This window comes from Lissotriton vulgaris, chromosome 12, assembly GCF_964263255.1.
Source record: "Lissotriton vulgaris chromosome 12, aLisVul1.2, whole genome shotgun sequence".
NCBI lineage: Eukaryota > Metazoa > Chordata > Amphibia > Caudata > Salamandridae > Lissotriton > Lissotriton vulgaris.
Window position 1 is genome coordinate 254,407,243 of NC_141700.1, and position 22,270 is coordinate 254,429,512.

General features: G+C 45.4%; 1 protein-coding gene across 1 annotated transcript in view; it reads left to right on the forward strand.

The window, feature by feature from the left end:
• POLR2C (RNA polymerase II subunit C) overlaps positions 1–22,270 on the forward strand; it is an 80,997-nt gene that overhangs the window by 9,449 nt on the left and 49,278 nt on the right. The window contains exons 2-3 of the mRNA XM_086947786.1: positions 19,332–19,381; positions 19,756–19,824. Coding sequence (XP_086803912.1) covers positions 19,332–19,381; positions 19,756–19,824 — 119 coding nt within the window. The remainder of the gene's footprint in view (positions 1–19,331; positions 19,382–19,755; positions 19,825–22,270) is intronic.

Sequence of the window (22,270 nt, forward strand, 5' to 3'; positions counted from 1 at the left end):
ATTTCAGCTCCCAGCCAGGTTGAGGGATCTCCAACCCCTGTAGAATGCCGTTAAAATAAACCCAAATGTAGGGGGCCCAAACTTTTTGTTCACTACTATATAGGTCTCCGGGGATCCTATCGAGGCCCGGGGCTTTCCCCAACGTCAAACTTCTGAGGGCCACCTGAACTTCAAGGAGGGAACAGGGTCGGCAAACAAGGCCCAGGCCCTCCGGGTGCACTGGTTCAGGAGTACTTATTTGGGATGCTCGATCTAAACGGGATTCGGGATTGCTGAGTGAATAGAGAGGCTTGAAGTGATCTAGCCAAACCTCTTCACTAAGGTTGGGAATGATAGCAGATGTCCCTTCAGCCGACCCAACTCGGACAAGGTTCCAGAAAGACCTATAATCCCGAGCTTCCAGGGCTGCTTTGATACTTTCCCACCTTGAGGCCTCCCGCTTGGCCCTGGCCTTCTTGATCAAACTTTTATAAATTTCCCTCGCATTTCTAATGCTTAACTGGGACCCCGATTTTACCTCCCTTATCAGGTTATTTTTAGCCAGCCTACAGTTTTTATTGAACCAATGATCACACTTATTTACCCTTGGCCTCTTGGTATCGGTAGTATAAAAATAACCGGCCAGGGAACGGAGAAGCTTGTTTTGGATACACTGCAAACTCTGAAGGTGGAGATGGGGGGGATCGCAAGTAGAGCTCAAGAGGTGAGAAACCTCTGTTAGAGAGCATGCGACGTGACGATATAACTCCGCTAGCTTATCAGGCGCTAACGCTGTCTTTGCCCACCTGATTAGTCTACCACCTGCCGCTGTAACCAGGTTCAAGTTAATAGTAGTCTCAGCTCCCCCCAGTTCATTACGGTGACCCAAAGTGTTTGATAATTCAAGTGATAATAAATTATGGTCCCTATCGACCCTTGGGATGACAGAAAAAGCTATCGAGCCCAAAATTCTACATTTACCAGGATATAATCTATGGTCGTACTTTTCTCTGGTCTATTAAAGGTACTTGAACCTGGAATGTCTGGAAGAAGTCTGCCATTACAGGCCCTAAGAGAATGTGAGACAACCAACTTGTTGATCGCAAGGGCCAGGGGCAGTAAGCGCTTTTGCGGGTACATAGTACAGTCCGGGATCAGCCAATTTTCATCCTCGTCCGAGGTTACTGAAGGGACCCCCAAGAGTGGTTCGAAATGGCAATTAAGATCGGCACCTATGATTTTGTGATACGACGGGGGGGGAAAAGAGTGAAGGAGATCCTCCAGGGCATCCAGAGTTGATAAACCCAACTGGTGCGGTTGGGGACGTAAATAAATATTAATCACTGCCAGCGACCTACCATCCAGAAAATTAAGAACAATGCATAGGATGTCCGGGCAATGAGACTCTATTATCTTGGCTGAGCAACCTAGGTGCAAAGCAACCCAAATGCATAACACATATGCATATGAGGACTGTAGTTTGTAGTATTATGAAGGAGGACATCCTGTTTTCTAAACACTACATGGTAAACATCTGGTTGCAAATAAATGTATTATGCTCTTGTCATATGTTTTCTCACCTTAGCTATATCCTATGCAATTCAAAGAGTATCTTGCCATGGCATAACTAACCTGAGTGCACAATGTTGAAACTCTTACTGTGGCTCCATGTGCTGCATCTGTACAGCATAGCTAAGTTGGAACACTGTTATCAATGGCTGTCAAGTAAAATCATTTTCTGATGTCAAAAAGGCAACAAGTGATAACTGCGTCATAGTTGCTTTGCAAAATAATTCTCTATGAACTTGAGATGAAACAGCTGCGGTGGGGGCGCTGCAATAACTAGCTCCATGTCATAAAGCATGACTTAACGTAGGCTAGAACTGCACTTGACTGAGACATTTTAATGCTTCGTAGAGGTGTGGAAGAATGGTCATGTCAGTTGGTCCTCAAACCGGCAGATCTGAAAGTAGCAAGGGAAGAAGTTCCCCATAGTTCACCTGGAAAAAGGGCCTTTATGTGCTTTCCACATATTCTCTCTGGCACTTTGTAAGCAAAAACCCAATCTTCCTCACTCAAATTGTTAATTTCTATCTGAACGGCCTCCAAGGGAAGACAAAAACACACATTAGCTCTGAAGGGGAGAATTCAGCTCCATATTTTTCCCGTGTATCCAGCTCCATAGATGAAAGGTGGCTTTTCACTCACATGTTCAATGTGATCTGGAGAAGGCTCCTTGATCTTCCGAGCTGCATTGACTCCTGAATCTTATTTTGAGGACCCATGTTTTTTTTGTAAATCTTTTTATGTTTTTTTCTAAGCGGTGTAACTGGGCATACACAGAGTGAGTTGTGGAGTAAGTGACAGTAATGGGCCAATGTGGGCGATGTTATTCTCTGTCGATTCCGGGAATTTCCAGCATGTGCTTGGAGGAAGACCTGACTCAAATAATAATCCCCCTCCCCAACTCGAACTTCCCATGATTATGTGAGATTTATTTGCTTTGCTAATGTGTTTTTAGCTATATTGCAAATGGCTGAAAGTAATGTAAAAAATCTGAGAAACTAGATTGGAACTGCACCACCGCTAGCCAAAAAAAGTCCATAATCACATGTCCATGGATATTAAAGAATCAATGAAGGAAATGGCTGCAGCTACACAATATATAGTGTGTTCTTCTTTATTCAGTTCATAAAACAAACCATCAGCCAACGCGTTTTGTCCTTTTAAACATAGGACTTCTTCAAGGCTGTAAGTTAAAAAATGTATAAAAAAGACATTTGCACAATTCACGTTATACATAACCAACAACACTTATATCTACACAACAGGTATATTACATAACATTAAAACGATAATGCAGTGTTGTGCAGCGATCCTAGTGTGTCAAAAAAATCCATTAAACATCATACCCAAGGTGACACTAATTAGACTTTGATCTTTTTATTTTACTTCTCCCTTTCTCTCCTTATTTTCCTTTCACATATGTGGGTCAATACTTTCTATCAATGTGTAAAAATTGTCCATGTAGCCTCTGACGTGTGTCACCTTGGGAGTGATGTCTAATGGATTTTTTTGACACACTAGGATCGCTGCACAACACTGTATTATCATTTTAATGTTATGTTTATGTAATATACCTGTTGTGTAAATATGTGTTGTTGGTTATGTAGAACCTGTCTTGTGCACATGTCTTTTTTTTATATAGTGTAGTTGCAGCCATGTCCTTCATTGATTCTTCAATATCCATGGACATTTGATTATGGACTTTTTTTGACTAGCGGTGGTGCAGTTCCAATTTAGTTTCTCTGTTCTAAATCCCCTTGTGAGGGGTGGTGCTGCTGGACAGGGGGCACATTTGAATCACTGCACACAGGATTGTTTGATATTTAAATAATATTTGTTATTGACGGTAGTGATGATGCATATGTTGAGTTGTAGTCCACTGTCTAAATCTTAAGCTTCTAATGTAAAAATGCTGTATGGCCCAGCCAGTGTTCGTGTAATAGCGCTTAAAAAATATATTTTTAGTTATGCTGCACTGAAGCTGTCGCTACTGTATAACATGGCTCAAAAAACATTGACAAAGCCAGTAGATCTTGCATAGGCAAGACCAATTGGCTCTGCCATTGCTTGGTATGGAATCCCAAATGGTAAGTTATAAGTATTTGTACAGTGTTTACAATGACTGAAGTGCTAATGTTATAGAATGGAGACTGCCCTTGCCCAGATGTTAGTGTCCAGATTCAGCAGCATTTTAGGACTGTTCAAAACGGTGAAATTGTGCCATATAAATGCGCTGAATGTAACATAAGTTGTAGATAGACATAAAAGTCCAATAGGTTACAGCTTTTATTACAGTGATTCTTTAAGCAATGTGTTACTTTGGGTGCAATGGGTACAAAAGAACAAATAAAATCCACTGACTGTTTTAAGTAGTAAAATATAGCAATAATCAGTGTTCAGAGGGTGTCCAATAGATTTTTGCCCCTGTGGCACTGAGCCATTCAAATCATGACCTTAGTACCTGCAAGGTAACTGTATTTGTGACTTCTTTCGTAGCAATAATCGGTGTTCAGTGGATTTCCTGGACCTTTGGCCCCTGTGCCACTGCCCCTGCTGCACTATTTAAATCATGTCTCTAGTGCCAGCAAGGTAATTGCACGTGTGACTGCTTGTTTAGTAGCAAAACGTAGCAATAATTGGTGTTCAGTTGGTTTCAAAGAGCTTTTGGCCCTGGTGCCACTGCACCTGCTGCACAATTCAAAGCATGACCCTAGTGCCTGCAAGGACAAATGAGAAAATCATGTTTATCCTGTAATATGTATGTCCTGATAGTCACTGTTGCAGACGGAATACATAAATATTGTGTAGCTAAATATAAACAAAAGCGTTCATAAAAAGTGCCTTTAAACGTATCCAACTCTCCAAAACAAGTTGCCACAGATGTCATAAAGCATATGCCTTACACTTCAAAGTGAAAACCATGCATTTTTAAATTGTGTTACAATGTGGCAGGCTCTTTTCTGTGAAAAGAACTTATCCTGTGCTTAACAGTGAATGGGCCACTAACAGTGTAAATTGCCCAAGATCACTGTGTTAGGCTGACGATGACATAGAAATGCGGTTTTGTACTTTGTTCTTAAAAAACTATTTCACAAATTAAATGGACGTGTCCAGGAGGAGGAATTTGGTAAAAAAAACATGCACATGTTTTATGAGCTGAAGAACAAGATACCTTTTGAGATGGCTATGTTTAAACAATTTTTTTTAAAGGGCACAAGCTGGCTCCATGGAGAAAGTATGCTGCATTCGTCTTTCCTATAACCTCTCGCACTTTGAAAACAGCTGATAGGAAAATAAACACCAGGCTCCCACGAAAACACAGCTTGAGATTTGACCTCTCTCTTATAATGCCCCACAAATGTGACCAGATAACTAGATGTATAGGCCTGTCTATTACAGAAAACAGGTTTGTGGAAGATTACTGTAAACACAGCGTTAGCATGGAGGGGTACGAACTCAAGCTGCACAGCCTAAAGCAAAGAAAGCCAACAAATGGAAGGGCAGAGAACGTGAGTTAGGAACCACAAAGCCAGGAGCACGGCATAATACACTTCTTGGAGAGGACTACTTCGAGACCTCCCTGGTGTTCATAGTGCCCTTAATAAGGTGTGGGGAGGTATGTGCCTGAAAGGATTCAAGAGTGTAAGTGGGCTGCTTCTGAGTTCCCCCAACCCCAGAAATTCGGTAAGGAAGTGTCCTTGCTAGTACCCACAAGAAGGGGAGACATATAGAGTTGTGGCTTCTCCACCTGGGTAACCAGGGAAAGGGACATGAAGACGATGGATCGGAGTGAGGGTGATCAAAAGGGTCAGCCATAGAGCTGCAGAGCCCTGAGTCTCTGTGGTGTGAAGCATTGGTGTTCCCGCCGGAACATGTAATATAAGAGTGGCTGCCACATGACTCAAATTTCTTTTTGTTGTGTGTGATGTTATTTGCTCCATAACCCTAACTTGACACATCCTGTAAAACCATAGAGAGCTGGGGTGGGAGTTCTGCTTTTTCAAATAAAGGGCCATCAGCTGTTCAGTTGCCCTTTACATTTATCGGATGAGCGCCAAATCTGAACTAGTCATGCCTTCCATGACCCTTGATCTCAATCCCAGGAGGAGAATTCCAGGGTTAGATGGAAGGCAGTAACCCAAGGCACCCTTTCTATGCCCCAGTGTCCCTTACCAGCATGTTTTAATGAGCACACAGGACCCTAACATGTGTAGGAAGGTGCCTGGTTCTTCGTTGCATCGCCAGCATTAAGCTGAGGAGAAGTATATATGATGTAGTCTCCTTGTGGTCAGATACCACTGTTACATCACTTTGTATGCAAATTCTCTCTAGAGGATACTTCGGAGAGAATTGGTGTGTCCTTCCAAGAGTGATCGTTCCTTTCCCAAGTCCATCATCCAACGAGTTTGATACGAGTGGGTAACACAATGCTGTGACTATTGTAGGAAGCAAAAGGTCCTAGGTACCAGACCCTTCATTCCCCTAAATACGCACATAATTTTCTCAAAGTGTGTAAATGGCCTTGTGGCAGCCGTATGGTTTGATTAATGTAAAGCCCAGTGTTTGAGCTGACTGTATTGGAGCCAGGTGTTTTCTGTTATACTTAAATTGTGCTTGCACTGTTTGAAAGACTTGATATTGTTCCCTGCGAAGAGATTTTGCAGGGTTCTATGCTCTTCCCCTCACCCATTCAGGAGATGAGATCGGGCTAAAAGCAGGTGAGAAGTCAGGATTCCTAGCAATAGAGGTATTGGGGTAGGGGAACGTGGAAGACCTTTTTTGATAGCTATTTGGTCCCATATGTCAAGGACTGTTTTAGTGGGAGTAGCAGTATGAGCACTGTTTCGTTGGGTGTTTTGTGGGAGCCAGGTAAGTCCCATAGTTGGGGACAGGCTACAGCCCGGTCCATGTAGAACCCGTATTTTTCGCTTTCCCTTGAAACTCATTCTGAGAGTTTTGTTGACCTTTCTTATAGTATGATGCATGCCTGATGAAGTCGGAATCTAGAACAGGGGTGTAGCGATTATTAGTGTAGTAAATATAGTGGCATGGGGGCTCAGGGCTGTGAAGGGCTCACTGTATCCCAATCATGTCTTCCCATCAGTACCTAGCCAAGGGCAGTAGACCCCTTTTCCTTGTCAAAGGGGCAGTGGAAGCCCTGCTATGTTACTGGTGTTAAGATATGTAAAACTTGCCAATCTTTTAGTAAACTTTGTAATCGTTCCTCTTCTGGGGCGACAGTAGTGGCAATGAGGGCCTCCTGTTACTCCTGCCATGGCTGCCCACAAGTTATACAGGATGCCTGCTTGTTTCCCAGTTACCTCTTCTCTGTTGTGTTCCTACAGACACTGACAGTCAGAGAGGAAAGCATTCAATTCTTGTGGTTGCATCTTTGCGAAGTTACTTTTCTCTTTCTCTTTCGTCTTCGCTTTGGCTTTGAGGCAGGTGTAGTCTTACGAACCTTTTTAGGTCTCGCCTGTCGATGCGCATGCGCATCGAGCAAGCGAGACTATAGGGGCTCATCGACTCTTTATCTAACTGCAAGGAATCGTGGCGATTCCTTGCAGTGCCCGTGACTTTTAAGGTCAATGCGCATGCGCATTAAGCTTATGCGCATTGACCTTAAAAGTCACGGGCGCGTGCACGTCCGTGTTTGTTTACCCGCTCCGCCCCCTCCCGCCGTGTCGCCTTGCCTACTCTCTCTCTCCCCTCTCCGCCCCCGTTCCGCCCCCTCCCCTTCGTGTCGCATTTCTCCTCCCCCCTCCCCTCTCTTCCCTCCGGCTTCTTTTTTTTTGTTTATTTTACTCGCACCTCTCCCCTCTCCGCCCCCTCCCCCGTTCCGCCCCCTCCCGCCGTGTCGCCTTGCCTACTCTCTCTCTCCCCTCTCCGCCCCCGTTCCGCCCCCTCCCCTTCCCGCCGTGTCGCATTTCTCCTCCCCCCTCCCCTCTCTTCCCTCCGGCTTCTTTTTTTTTGTTTATTTTACTCGCACCTCTCCCCTCTCCGCCCCCTCCCCTTCCCGCCGTGTTACTTCTATGGGGTCTCAAACGTGTGCCTCAGACGTTCAGCTAAAACAATATGCAAATAAGTGTGCACATCACTGTTCCAGTGCGCTGCATTAAATACTGCAAACTTTTGCTTTCAAAATGGCTGTGCGCTTTGACGTCATGCATGCACCCCGTCCGGAACACAGCGCTCCTTTGGCACTCCGACACACTGGCATGCTGCTTGGAATCTCCTGATTGTTATGCACGCAAAAAGAAACTCCCACGCGGCAGCGCTGACAGAGATGCGTGTTAGCCGATGAGGTACTATACAGTTTGCGTGGATTTACCCATGTAAACCCGGGGTCTGGGGTATAGATTGAGCAGACGTCCGATAATTTGAATACTGCTGATGTCTGCCTCGTATCGCTGTTCCCCTTTTGTTTTCCTGTTGTTGAAGGCTTCGCCTCCCCTACTCCTCCTACTCTCCTCCCACTCTCCTCCCGTCTGTTCCCGCACTCCTCCCCGGCTCCCCGGCCGCCTCACACGCCTGCTGGCTTCACTCCCCGCTGCAGGCGGCCCTGCGCACTCTAACCGCCGGCAAATCTACACAACCGCACTAAATAGGCTCACCAATGAGCAATGTACAATATGCAAATTTCATCTTGACATGTACACCCCACTGGCAATGACAGACGTTGTACACCTACTCAGTACATTTGTAAACGCTGCAAATACCTCAAAAACTGTTTAGTGTCGAAATGGTCCTCAATTTTGAATCCTATGCAGTTGCAATGTACACCATAATTACAGCGTGCGTATGGCTCTAGAAACCGGTCTGAAATTTTGAATCAATGACAGAGTAACCTGCAAAACAGTGTTATTATTTGAACAACGCTGACATTCTCTCTCTCACACACTAATACACAATCAAGCTAACGTACATATTACACAAACATATACACCGGCACACACTCAGATATACACAAAAACTAATACACACATATATAGCAAATCACGCCCCCAAAGACACAAATAAACAAACAAGTACCCAGACACACACCCAAAGACACACTCACACACGAATACATACACCTACCCTCTACGACACGCAGATACGCACAAACATCCTCACACTGACACACACATATATCGATACACAATCACGCAAACGCAGATGATCTTATTAACAAACACACATGCACTCACACAAAAACACAGACGTACACACATTGCCCTCACACGCTCAAACACAGATATAAACACGCACTTAGATACACACTCAGACACGCACGCTTACACACACACATTCTTACATTTCTGTACCATGCCCCTACCAGACAAGCACACGTATACAGACACACACCACGCAAGTTCACACCCGCCTCTCCCACAATTGCCACTGTTTACGTTCATACATCAGCCGTCACGTAATGTACGTTTCGCCCTTAAAATAAATCAAAATGTACTGAGTGTGATCAAATATAGGAGTCTTCAAACCTAAATGCAGCATAAATGCATAAAGACAGTGAAGCAACACAAAGAGATGTCTGTCAGCTGTCCCCGTCTATCATGGGTTGTGTGTACACACTGTCTAGATAAGTGCACATAACCGATCCGTTATTAATGGTTTCCTATCTCAACAGAGACGCTACTGTTCGTATATGATATATAAGCATCAGTGACGCGCTTCGTGCACGCAGCTTCCGTCCGTCGGTCGCTCCAGCCCTCTGGCTGAGATATTCCTAGAATGTACAACGCATCTGACAGAGCCATGGGAGCCCGGGCCTATGCTGAGGGAGTCTGAGCGGGACAGATCCATCGAGGCTCGAGGGTGAGGGGTGCACGTCCTTCACACGCCCTCGGGTGCGAGGAGGACCGTGCTGCACCCTGGTTACTGGGCCTCCTTATTCTAGGCCCTGTTGTCTGAATTGCAAGAGTGTACTTACATACAAACAAATGGTCACAGCAGTAAGTCCTATTTATTCCTACTAATATGGCAAAGGAACACCATCTTTCTACACATTAGTTATTTCCTTTCTGTATGCAACTTTTCATGAGGAATATGGAATGAAGTGATAGTGTCGAAGTGAACGCACATTTTGGAAGGTGTGAACACTGAGCAATATACACATGTTTATGCGGGCAAGCAGTTAGTCCCTTAATTCATATCGCTCCACACACACACTCACCCTCACTCACACTCACCCACCCTCACTCACCCTCACCCTCACTCACCTTCACCCCCACTCACCCTCAACCCCTCACCCTCAACCCCTCACCCTCCCTCACCCTCACTCACCCTCAACCCCTCATCCTCACTCACCCTCAACCCCTCACCCTCACTCACCCTCAACCCCTCACCCTCACTCACCCTCAACCCCTCACCCACTCACCCACTCACCCACACTCACCCCCACTCACCCCCACTCACCCCCACTCACCCTCACTCACCCCCACTCACCCTCACTCACCCTCACTCACCCTCACTCACCCTCACTCACCCTCACTCACCCTCACCCTCCCTCACTCACCCTCACCCTCACTCACCCTCAACCCCTCACCTTCACTCACCCTCAACCCCTCACCCACCCTCAACCCCTCACCCTCAACCCCTCACCCTCAACCCCTCACCCACCCTCACTCACCCTCACCCTCACTCACCCTCAACCCCTCACCCTCACTCACCCTCACTCACCCTCAACCTCATGCTAAAGATTTACAAAAAAACCCATTAACAATTCTAAAAGCACTAACTCTAATGCTGCGAGACCTATTGCATTTCTAATGCTTGTTAGTACTTGGATGCTGCCTATTTTTCTATTCCACGCCCACTCCTCTGGTTTCTTCAGGTCTCCATTCCTCCCTACCGCTAGTTTTGCTACTGCCTCAGCTGGTTGCCTGGTTCTGCAACGGCTGTGTTAGGCTTGAGCTTTTCACTTTTTACCTCATTTGGACCCCTGTTCCTGTGCTTTTATGGGCATCTGTCACCTACTGAGCTCACCTCTCTTGGGGAACTGGGGGTAGAATCGCGTGTGGCAGAGTGGTCGGCAGTGTGCTTTTAGCAAGTGGTTCTTGGTGGTGATTGCTGGGCTTTGCAGTCCTTTGACTGACCGTGCATTGTTGAAGATAACTCCATCAACAGATCTATAGATGATACCTTTGAGCGGAGTCCATTCAAGTGAATCACGGGGAGAAGGTAATTTAATCTAAAGTTGTGCTTAGTGTGACTTGTCTTGATTTTTCTTGTAGCAGTTTCCAAGGTACACATATAACATGCGCAAAGTACTTTTATGTAGCACTACATGGGCCGTCTTAGGGCAGCTATTAGGTTGACTGCTCTGCTGCCCTTAGGAATCCAGAGGACTCACTTGCCCATTAATTCCTCGTGAAGGAATGTCCACTACTGTTGGCGCTACAAAAGGTGAGGACTGGGACGAGAAGAGGTCTGTGTATGCCCGTTAGAGCCCTGAGGAGTGGGGCTGGGCCGGGGCCACCACTCTTGGCCTGAATTATCTGGCTTGCTATTTACTACTCTGTAGTTTGATATAATATATACATGTACAGGGAAATGAAGAAAAGGAAATCTGCTGCCTCCATTGGCAAGGAATGACCAATATGTAACTTAGATTGCTCCCACGTGTTCATAAGGAAACTGACTATCAGAAGATCGACTGTTTCAAAAACAACTGTGCACTGCCCAAAAATCTATTTTTGAGGGACTTGACAGTCCAACTAAATTTCTCTGCCGCCACCTCACAAAGAGCTCAGAGGTGAGATTTCAAGTTGGAAAATGGTGGCTCCTATTCAACTACTGACTTGCTATGCTCCTTAGCCAAGAAGAAAAAAGATTCCAAGCACCCTGCCCATGGGAACAAGAAACTCATGCCTAAAAGTTTACCAAATCAAGCCCTTAACATGTCTACTGTTATTCGGCAAATGTATTTAAAGCCATTGTTAGGTCTGGCCTGCGTTCTTACTCCGTTTCATGTAACCATTGTGCCTATTTTTAAAAAGGGTGGCACGGGTGCTCTGAAATGATAATGCCCGATTTCAGTTATTGATTCAACTGCTAAAGTAATGGACAGGATTCTTTTAGATCTTTTGGAGGTGTGGGTCCATGATAATCATATCTTTTCCAACATACAGTTCAGATTTAGAGCAGACCTCCAGCACAGTTGAGCAGTGCCTTAACATCTACCTCCGCATAAACAAATACCCCATAGCCAAAGAGGCAAGACTTCACCTAGCTTCTATAGATTTATGCATGGTTTTCAGCCATTTAAATTGGTCCAAACTATGGGATGCCATGCTTGATTTGGGGGTAGAGGTTAACATTGTCAACTTTCTTAGACCACTGCACATTGAGGTGTCTGCTAGTTACAGATACAACCCAAACATAACGGAGTATAAAACCTTTTTAACTTGCCATAGTTGAACAGCAGAGTTGTGTGCCTGCACCGTTTTTGTTAACTCTATATCAATGGGCTTCAAAAATACTTAATTATTGTTGGTTTAGGTGTACCTCAAGTAGGCACTCGTCCCATACCTGCCCTTCTGTATACCGAAGATGCAGTAATCATAGCTCTGACCTCACTTGGGCTACAGATTGTTGGACTAATTTTTAATTTTTATGACAAACTTAAATTTAACAATAAACCAGTTTAAGACCCACTAAATAATTTGTTGTTCTAAAAAGTTAAAATCTAGGTCCTATATGGTAAATAACACTGAGATTACTTGGGGGGAAATATTTGATGACATCTGAAGCTGGAGCACTGTGGGCTGTACGACTATTCAGAATGTAGAGAACTGTAACCATGTATATTTACTCACAAGACCAAGGTTGAACACTGTAAACTATACGATTGCCATTCCAGAACCTTGCCTTTATCATATTAAATTACCACCATGCCCGGGTGATTTTAGATTCCATCAGACCACACTGCACTTCATGATTTTTGCTTTGTCTTTAAGCACCAGCTTTACTTTCTCCTTGTGTGTTTCTTCCTCCCCTGGAACATGGACCAAATGCTGTTTCCTTTGTTTCAGAGTGTTCTTTATTGCCAGTTTAATCTGACCTAGGCTACTTTTTTCTTCTGCTTCAACACTCACTGCCACCGTCCTGCTCTGCGTTGTGGGTCGGTCGCCGTTGCTTTGCCTGTCTCCCTCTCTCACTCCATCCCTCCAGTTTTGTAGCTTGACCTGTCCCCCCCCCCCCCTGCTCCCTCCCCCGTCATTGCTTCCCTCGTCTCTCTGCCACCCCTCCCCTAGTCTTTACTTGCCCAGTATCCCTCCCTTGCTTCCATGTGGTCGTTGCTTGCCCCATACCCCCTCCTGCATGTTGCTTGATCACATCAACCCACCCCAAACCCTGCTTTTGCTTCCCCCTTCTCCCCCTGACCACATCTGCCAAATAAAAAGAAAGCATTCACTGAGCCAATAGGCCTGGCCAATGCAAGATCTATTGGCTTTCTCAATGTTTTTTTTAAACCAAGTTGTAAGCAGAGCAGCTGTTGTGCAACATAGTTGAAAGTTTTTTTTTTTTAAACTTTCATTCGCACTGTTGTTCAACATGGCTAAAAAATCAACATGGACCATACCTATTGGCTTTGCCAATGCTTGTGTAAGTATATTTCTTTGCTCTCTTTTTTGAAATTATTGAAAGTACTTGGAATCAGGCTGAACAATGGCAATACATTTTTGATAAGAAAACTGGACTGGAACCTTATTCACCTTGAATATTAACCTTTGGTAGAGAGTGATTAATTGTGCAGTCTACTTATTTAAATGTGGTATAGGGGAGAGTTGTTGCATTCAAATGAGCAACCGTGTTTTGCAGTTTTGATTCTTATAAATTGAAAAATGTTTAAACTCAGGACAAAACCTGTTGTCCATTTATGTGCTGTTTTTGTGAATTTTGAAACCAGCATTGGCATCAAAGGCATATTCACAGGATAGGCCCCCAGTCCTTTTATTAGCTTATTATTTTGATTTTATCATATTTGTGTGGCTAAATTGGGCTGAGAGATAACAACCACCCAGTCCGCCAGTGTCTCCTATATAAGAAAACAGCATAACAGGTGGCAGAATATCACATTTGAAGAAATTGCTGGTAGCCAGCAGGCTAACCAGTCCTACGACGCACAACCAAGATGAGTCCATAGGCGTTTGAATGTTTAGAACAATAAACAAAACTTTGTTAAACCCCAAAAGATGTGAAGGATTTCAATGAAAATTGCGATCTTACAGCAATAAAATCACCATTGTGTGCTGAAAATTGCAAATGTTCACAAAAACAAAGAAAACAACTTTACCATAAAAAAAAATAGGGAAAAAGCTTGCTGCACAGAGCCGAAGGACATGCGTCCTGTGTTGGCAACCAGAGTGGATTGGCCACCGCCAAAGGTGTTGTCTAGCGGTGGTTTGAAACTAACCAGCAGGGACTTGCTGCCCACAGGGGCCAACCACTGCTGGGCTTGGCCTATAGCTGTGAGTAGCCGGTGTTAGCTGCCTGCAATGGATTGGACGAAGGGATGTCTGAAAGCCATGCCACACAGCAGTTCCCTGCTGTGCACAGTAGAAGACTGTCTGAAAGTGTTACCCGACTATGGTGTGATGGGCCATGTTCTGCTGCCAACCCCGCTGTGCACAGCTGAAGGCCTGCGTTGTGGGGGTTGAAAATTAAATTTAAAAAAAACATTTGAAAAGTGAGTATTGCCTGGCGCAATATTACTGACATTTTCTAGTTTTCTTTAGCAATACACACAACATACACCATAATACTCGCCATTTACCATGCTCAAAACAGCGCAGAAACAAAACAAGCATTTACAATGCAATGGTTTTGCCTTTGTTAAAGTTAGAGCTATTGGCATTGCTCTTGACATTTTTATTTATGTGTTTTTTTTAAAACATAAATAAATGGCATTGTCATTTACAATGCCAATAGCTTAATCGCTCGCAAATGCATGACCTCTTGCATTTTACACCCACACAGAGCCACACACGCAAAGCCATCCACACACACATAGAGTCACCCACACAATCTGCACTCTGAATCTGCACTCTGAATCTGCACTACAGGCTTTGCCAATGCTTCTTTGGTGACACAACCCTAGTATAATGGACTAGCTGTAACCTTCATGCCATGCTTAGTCTACCTGTTGAAGAAGGGCACGAATACTCTTAGAAACCATCAATTTCATACTTAAAAGCGACCATTTCCTCATCTGTCATATAAAATGGTTATTGCGCATGTATTTTTGTGCAGTATAAAACAGTCTGTTCATTGCCAGCGCTTGCGGATGCGTGTGAGTTCCTTGAAAGCAGACCTGGAAATAAAACTCCTCCCAATAGCCCAAGGTCTAGTAAAATGTTACCAGCGCAAGTTGAATTCTGACTGCAACCAATTATCTTCACAGGGATTGTGTCTAGTCAGTCCTCAAATCACTCCCCACCTCAGGCTCCTCATCAAGGTTATAGATGGCCTTAAAATGAACAACCCAGGGCTTGAATGAGATAGTACAGGCCTGGTTAGAGAGGTGATCATTGCTAAACAGGGGCAAATTGACGACACACCAAAAAACAGGAGTTGTCTCGCTGAAGACTAGCAGTTAATAACTTATCTCACAACTCCTATTTGTGCTGTATTTTACTGTCCTTACAGGCCGTTCTAAAAGCAGTCCTGGCCCTTTTCACCTTATCTTGGCAAGTGGCCTCTCATGCAGACGTTTCCAGAGATCCTGATGATTTTCAGAACACTGCCTATCAAACGATCTTTCTACAAACGTTACGAGAGATGGATCGATCTTACAGAGCCCGGATTTAATAAAACTGCTGATATTATGAAACGACTTCAGAATACTCTGGGGTGACTCTTCTTCAGACGAACAGGAGTGAAAATCAGCTGGACATGCAAGAATCAAATTTTGGACAAAAACTGAGGAAACAATGGAAGCCCACCTCACCCTTCGGCCCTGATTAGTCAAGGTGATGGTCTCCTTATATAAGGATACTAGTCCCAAGTTGAATGGTGATGCAGGAAGGATAGTCTGCCAAACGAAGATTTTTGGGATGTACTAGGAGCAGGCGATAGGGAGTTGGAACCATTCCTTTGAGCAGGCACTTGGGTTGGGACTGAGGTTGGCTGACCGGAAGTATCACCGGCTATACGAAAGGGAGCCGATTGAAGATGATTACAGAGGTTCGTAGGAGAGAGTAATGCGGCTCTAGATGGGACCTGAGCCTGGGCCAGAGGGGATGCTCCCGCTCCAATGTTGTCAGCAACTTCACTCTGAGGAATTCTGGGACCTGTATTCAGCATAGTTCTAAAGAAATCATTGGGCCGGCCGCAAAATGCTTAAATGTAGTATGTCTACAGACCCTTCTAAAGATCCTACTATTTGCTCCAGAACAGATATCCGAGAACCAAAACCATTTAAAGCTTCAGAAAACTTGATCTATCTATCTATCTATGCGTTTGTCTGTCTATCTAGCCACGTATCTAATTCATCTACCCCTCTGCATTTTTATCTATCTATCTAGTGATTTATCAATCTATCTATGCGTTTGTCTGTCTATCTAGCCACGTATCTAATTCATCTACCCCTCTGTATTTTTATCTATCCATCTAGTGACTTACCTACCTATCTATCTATCCCTCAATATAGCCACCCATCTGTCGGTGTAATAATATCTCTCACCTATCGGCATGTAATTAATTGTATCTGCCCCCGTTTCTCTATCGGGCTACCTAGCGATGCTACTGGTTTCCTTCTGTCTCTCTATCTAACCTGCAGTATTTCTAGTTAGTCTTCGAGGCGCAGGGAGAGGGAGCGCTATAGAAAGGCGGCTGTGCTGAGACAAAGGAAGCTAGCGCCGAGAGCGCCAGGCAGCGGAGACAGATGCTCGTCCGCCCATGTACCCCTCTCTGACTCTGCCTTGTTCCCTCCCTCTTGGTCCGCAGGGGTCCCCTGGTACCCGATGCACACCCGCTCGCGGAAGAAGCGCAAGCCCTACTCCAAGCTGCAGCTGGCCGAGCTGGAGGGCGAGTTCATGGTCAACGAGTTCATCACCCGCCAGCGACGGAGGGAGCTCTCGGACCGCCTGAGCCTCAGCGACCAGCAGGTGAAGATCTGGTTCCAGAACCGGCGGATGAAGAAGAAGCGGCTGCTGCTGCGGGAGCAGGCCCTGTCCTTCTTCTGAGCCGCCCCCTGCCCAGCCCAGGGACACCCTCGCACCAGCTCTCCACGCTCAATACCGCTGCGCTTCAATGCAGCCACGCATACACAGGAGGGGGTCTCGCAGCCAGAGCCCCCACCCCTCCCGCCCACATGGACCAAGGCATATTCACAAGAATGCACCCCTGGGCCGGTGGGGCCGGCTGTGAAAGCACCGGGTCACCCCTCGGGTCCCAGTACTCGCTGCCGCCATTCCTTGGCGCCTTTGTTCTTTCTCCCTGTGTGAGGGCAGGCTTCATGCTCAGCGAGGGTCCTCACACAGCTTGTAGGTGTCGAGGTTCCCTGTAGGTGGGGTGCGGACCGCTGGAAATCACTTCAGGAGAACTGCAGTCACCCCTAGTAGGCAGGGGGTGCAACCAGCGCTACACTTGCCTGCCGCCCCCACTTTATTGCAGCGAAAATGTGCTCTCCTAAGTCAACCGAGAACAGAGAATGGGAGATGAAGAGCAAGCTTAGCGCTTGATTTTTTCAAATGGTCCTTGTGGGCGCTATGATTGCACCTCGCAGTAAACATGCTCGTAATGCTGCAGAATAAAACAGGCGAACGAGCAGTATTCACGCATGGAAAGACATTTATTTGTCACGAGGGCGGGGGTTGTTATGCATATGTCTTACTGCCAAACGTTGTTTCCACATTTCATATTGACACAAAACACTTTACAATTAACATGATTGTGGAGTGGGTCCACCATTTGTATTCTGTATAATGTGAATCGACAATTAAAGAAGGAATGCTTTTAGGAAAACAAAAGTAATCTACAGCAAAAGGCCCGGCCCCAGGGTCTGTTTTCTATTGAACGTATAAAGATTAAAATAAAACAGAAAGGGGGCGGAGTCGAATGATAAAAAAGTCTCTTAAAACTATAAACATGAAATAAAATACTAATAAAACACCCACCGAGGTATCCTGATGGCACAATTAATGTCTTTTTTCCCGGGACTACAGAACGTACAAAAAGTAGCATTTAATTTGACATTTAAAAGGACTTTTTATTTTGTTAAGTGTGTTCATAGGCACGATAAAGGCGGCAGCCTGATCCCCCTCTTAAAAGGGGCATGCTTCTCCTCGGCATTAATCTGCTGGGGCAAGAAGTCCAGCTCCCACCACCACTCGACACGGGCGTCCCACGCTTCAGGAGCCCAAGCCCAATTATGAATGTGCCCCATGCGCAGAATGGCTGATGCAGCGGCTGAGTCTGTAGCCGCAAGTGCTGCTGGGGCGAGAAGTCCAGCCCCCACCTCCACTCGATATGGGCTTCCAGTTAACTTTGATGCCACTCATTTCAAAGGGAACTTTTGACTTGTGATCGTAAGCTTTGAACTCACTGCGTCCCAAAAACAACACCCATAAAAGAGGCGATTGAGTCCCAGGCATGAATTACCCCACCGTTAATTCACTCTGCTCCATGGACAGACAAGCCTTTGCAGCCGTCTGCATATCTCGAGCGTGGTGCAGAGTTTTAAACCGGGGGAGGGGGGCGGGAGAGGACACGGACGGCGGGAGACACCGGAGCAGGAAGGCGGGTGCCGGCAATGTCGGCTGTTCATCGAGAGGGGCGGGGGGCGGGAGAGGACACGGACGGCGGGAGACACTGGAGCAGGAAGGCGGGTGCCGGCAATGCCGGAACAGATTCGGGGGCGTTCCCGGCTTTTGGCTGACGTCGCGTGACGTAGCCAAAAGCCAAAAATTCTCGGGAACGCCCCCGAATCTGGTCCGGCATTGACGGACAGGCCCGTCTTCCAATGGCTAGCCTCCATTTATGGAGCTAGCCAATGAAAGACGGAGGCCGTTCCTGTCTCCCGTATACAACTCAAGAGGTTTTCGCCTGCGCGAAAAAGATGCGCAGAAGCGCATCTTTTCGCCAGGCAAAACCTAAAAAAGGAGTAACAACATGGTAGGCAGCACAAGTTATGGAGTGTGGTACTAAAAATAGCTGGGTAATTTCAGTGGTTTCACAAGTTAGAGCCAAAACCATATTTTAAGTCAGATATATGTACATTTCTCATTGCTTTGCACAAGACTAGTTGCTATAGTGAGATTACCAGGGAATGAAGACATAATATTTTCAAGGTTGTGTGCATAAACGGAAGTGAACCAGGGCAGTGTCCTTAACCCACTCACTTTTAATTGTTTCTTCCGGGAGAGAAAATAAATTTAGGACCTAGTTTATATCTCGGCGGATGGAATACTCTGTCACAAACATGATGGATATCCCGTCCGCCGTATTATAATATCCATAGGATATAATTGGATCGTTATATGACAAACTGGATATTCCCCTCCACCAAGATCTAAACCAGGCCTTTAGTCTCATGGCAATTCCTATCCGCAGGCACTGATTAAGGTTTTAGAAATTCTTGGTTTCTGATGTCAATCCAGTCGCAATACTCTATTTTGCGATCCCACTTCTAGAAAAAAAGTGTGGATGATACTATATGAACGTCCTTTAAGTGTTGTAATCACGTTTTCTCAAGGTTTATCTAGGTTAGCTAAAATGTTGTTGCATGTAAGTTGTGTTTCTGCTATGCTTCACGCCTGACAGTTGCCGTTCCTCCATTTTAGGATTGCTAATTCCATCCGGAGAGTCTTCATTGCTGAAGTTCCGACCATAGGTATGTCCTGTGTTAACAAACAGTCTATCCAACAATCACCACATTCTTCTTTCCTCCCCTCTCCAGTTCATTTCTTTAATATTGCACAGTTTTTCTCTGTGTCCCTTCCTCTGTGATGCACCCCATCTCTTTTGTATACTTAAATAGTCTGTCTTTTGTGTCCCCCTAGCAGCAATTTGCTATGGCCAAACTCCTTTTTACAGCGCCTCCTCTTTGTACACTTATCCTTTTTGGATCTCTGGCTCTAACTAAAGCTGCTCAGCAGTCAACTTTTCACTCTCGCCTCAGTGTTTCACTCTTTAGGCTCATCATTGGTGGGCCATAACATTGGTTCATCAGTTTTCCCTTTCTAATGATTCTCATTGTCTTTACAGCGATAGACTGGATACAGATTGATGCCAACTCCTCAGTTCTCCACGATGAGTTCATTGCGCACAGAGTAGGTGAGTTCTGATGTCGGACATATTTATTTTTGTTTTTCTGATGGGCAAGGCAGAGGAATTGTGCGGAGATACTGTACCTAAGAGACTATTTACACATGATGTGCATTGTTATTGAACTTTTTATGGGAAGGCTACTATTTTGGTGAAATGGGGATGTAGGCCCTTCTTTATTCATGGGTATGGCTTATCCAAAGAGATATTTCTCATGGAGAAAAACCCATTCTGTTTTGGGGTACTATTATCGAAGGCTCATGAAGACATGTATATGGTAATAGCAGAACCAGATTAAAATATTGGACTTGTGGGATATTGGGTAGCTGATGGTGCACACATCTTTGCTATGCTAAAAAAGAGACACCCCCCCCCCCCCCCCCCCCAAGGTTTTGGTTAAGGGTCACTGCCTTAAAGCATCTTAAATTTAGGCCTCACTGAACCATTCTCACAAGAACTCCAGCATCCCTTTGAGTTATGTGGGAGTATAGAAAGGGATATAGAAGAGCTTGAAAATTGGGTTAACCAAGGTACTAGGACTTTAGCCTCCATGATTACACGCCCAGCGACACTGGCCAAGCGGTCCGCGCCATGGTTTAATGCCACTTTGTCCCAGGCCAGAAAAGACTGTCAACGGCTGGAACGAGCTTGGAGGAGGGACTTCAGTACAGAAAATAAAGAAAAGTATAAAAAATCTATAAGAAATTATCATAGAAAGATACAGGAGGAAAATAAATTATTTTTTGCCCGTAAAATTGAATCCGCTGGGAACAAAAGTAGAGAACTTTTCAGCATAGTGAAAAGTTTCTCGACACCCAAGGCTGGAGCCAACCACCCCTCCTTCTCTGGGGATCAGATTAACCAGGTGGCCAATTTCTTCTATACAAAAAAACTGAGATCCGATCTTCGTTTGGCCTGCAGGACAGACTTGAAAATATGGACTCCCTCATATACAACAGTTTTAACAAATCAGGAAATGCCTCCCTTTCCTGCTTTCCCCCAGTCCCTCTGGAGGCCTCCTTATTAGTAATGAAGGGGCTGAAGTCTGGCTCCCCGTCAGATCCTTGCCCTGCTAAATTTCTGGCTGCGATGGCAGAGATACTGAATCCCACAGTCAACAGTATCCAGAATCTGTCCTTGTGTACTGGTCAAGTCCTGGAGAAGTGGAAAAGTGCAAAAGTAATTCCACTGCTGAAGAAACTCAGCAGACCAAACAATACTTTCCAACTACAGAACTATCTCCCTCCTCCTGTTTTTCGCTAAAACATTGGAAAAATATGTACATTCGGTTGTCTCCAACTTTGTTGAAACAAATAACCTTCTTCATTCTAGTCAATCAGGCTTCCGTTCTAACTTTAGCACGGAGACGGCCCTTCTTGAGGTCTCTGAGACCATCAGAAAGACCCTCGACAAGGGAGGAAAAACTGTCTTGATCCTTGTAGACCTCTCCGCTGCTTTCGACACTGTGCCCCCTGATCATCTACTGCAGAGATTGCAGGAGTGTGGTTTTGCTGGCACGGTGTTGAAATGGTTAGCTTCCTTCTTGAAGAACAGAATACAAGAGGTCTGGTCTCCTCCCTTCAAAGCCAGGATTCCTCCGTTGAATGTGGGTGTCCCCCAGGGCTCTATTTTGAGCCCGGTATTATCGAATCTTTATATGTCCCCCCTAGCTAAGTTAGCGGAGGCAGGCGGGCGAAGATTATATCTTATGCGGACGACACGCAGTTGTTGTTCACTTGTAGGAAGGGGGAAGATTTTAACGGACAGAGGATTAGAAACTGTCTGACAGAAGTGTTCTCCTGGTTTCAATTTCACCAACTTAAATGCAATCCAGCGAAGTCAGAAATTATCTTTTTTGGCTCCCCTCCTCTGGATGTTTGGAAACAGTGGTGGCCTGATGAAATGTCGCCACCCCAGATGGCAGTCAACACAGTGAGAAACCTGGAGTAAGAATGGATGACAGGCTATCCATGAAAACTGAAGTTCAGTCCGTTACCGGCACATGCTTCGGACTTCTGAAAATGATCAGGAAATTTCTCTACCTGCTACCAATGATGCACAGGAAGTTAGTGGTGCAGGCCCTCATTACCTCCAGTTTGGACTATGTTAATGTCCTAAATTTTGGTCTACCGGAGTGTTTATTGAACAGGCTGCAGATTGTTCAAAATTCAGCGGCCAGAGCAGTCCTGAAGTTAGGGAGACATCCGTTCCCTGGCCCCTATCTGAAGAAATTACACTGGCTCCCGATCCGGTCCAGAATTCTTTTCAAAGCCCTGACGCTTGCCTTCAAAGCTCTCCAGGGGCTGGGGGCACATTACATCAGGAAAATAATTTCTTTTTACACCACCCCTAGATCGCTAAGATCAGCTCACCAATATTTGATCATGGCACCAAATTTCTGTAGAGCTCGTTGTGGAGGTCGGTCCTTCCATGTTCAAGTGGCTCGCGTTTGGAA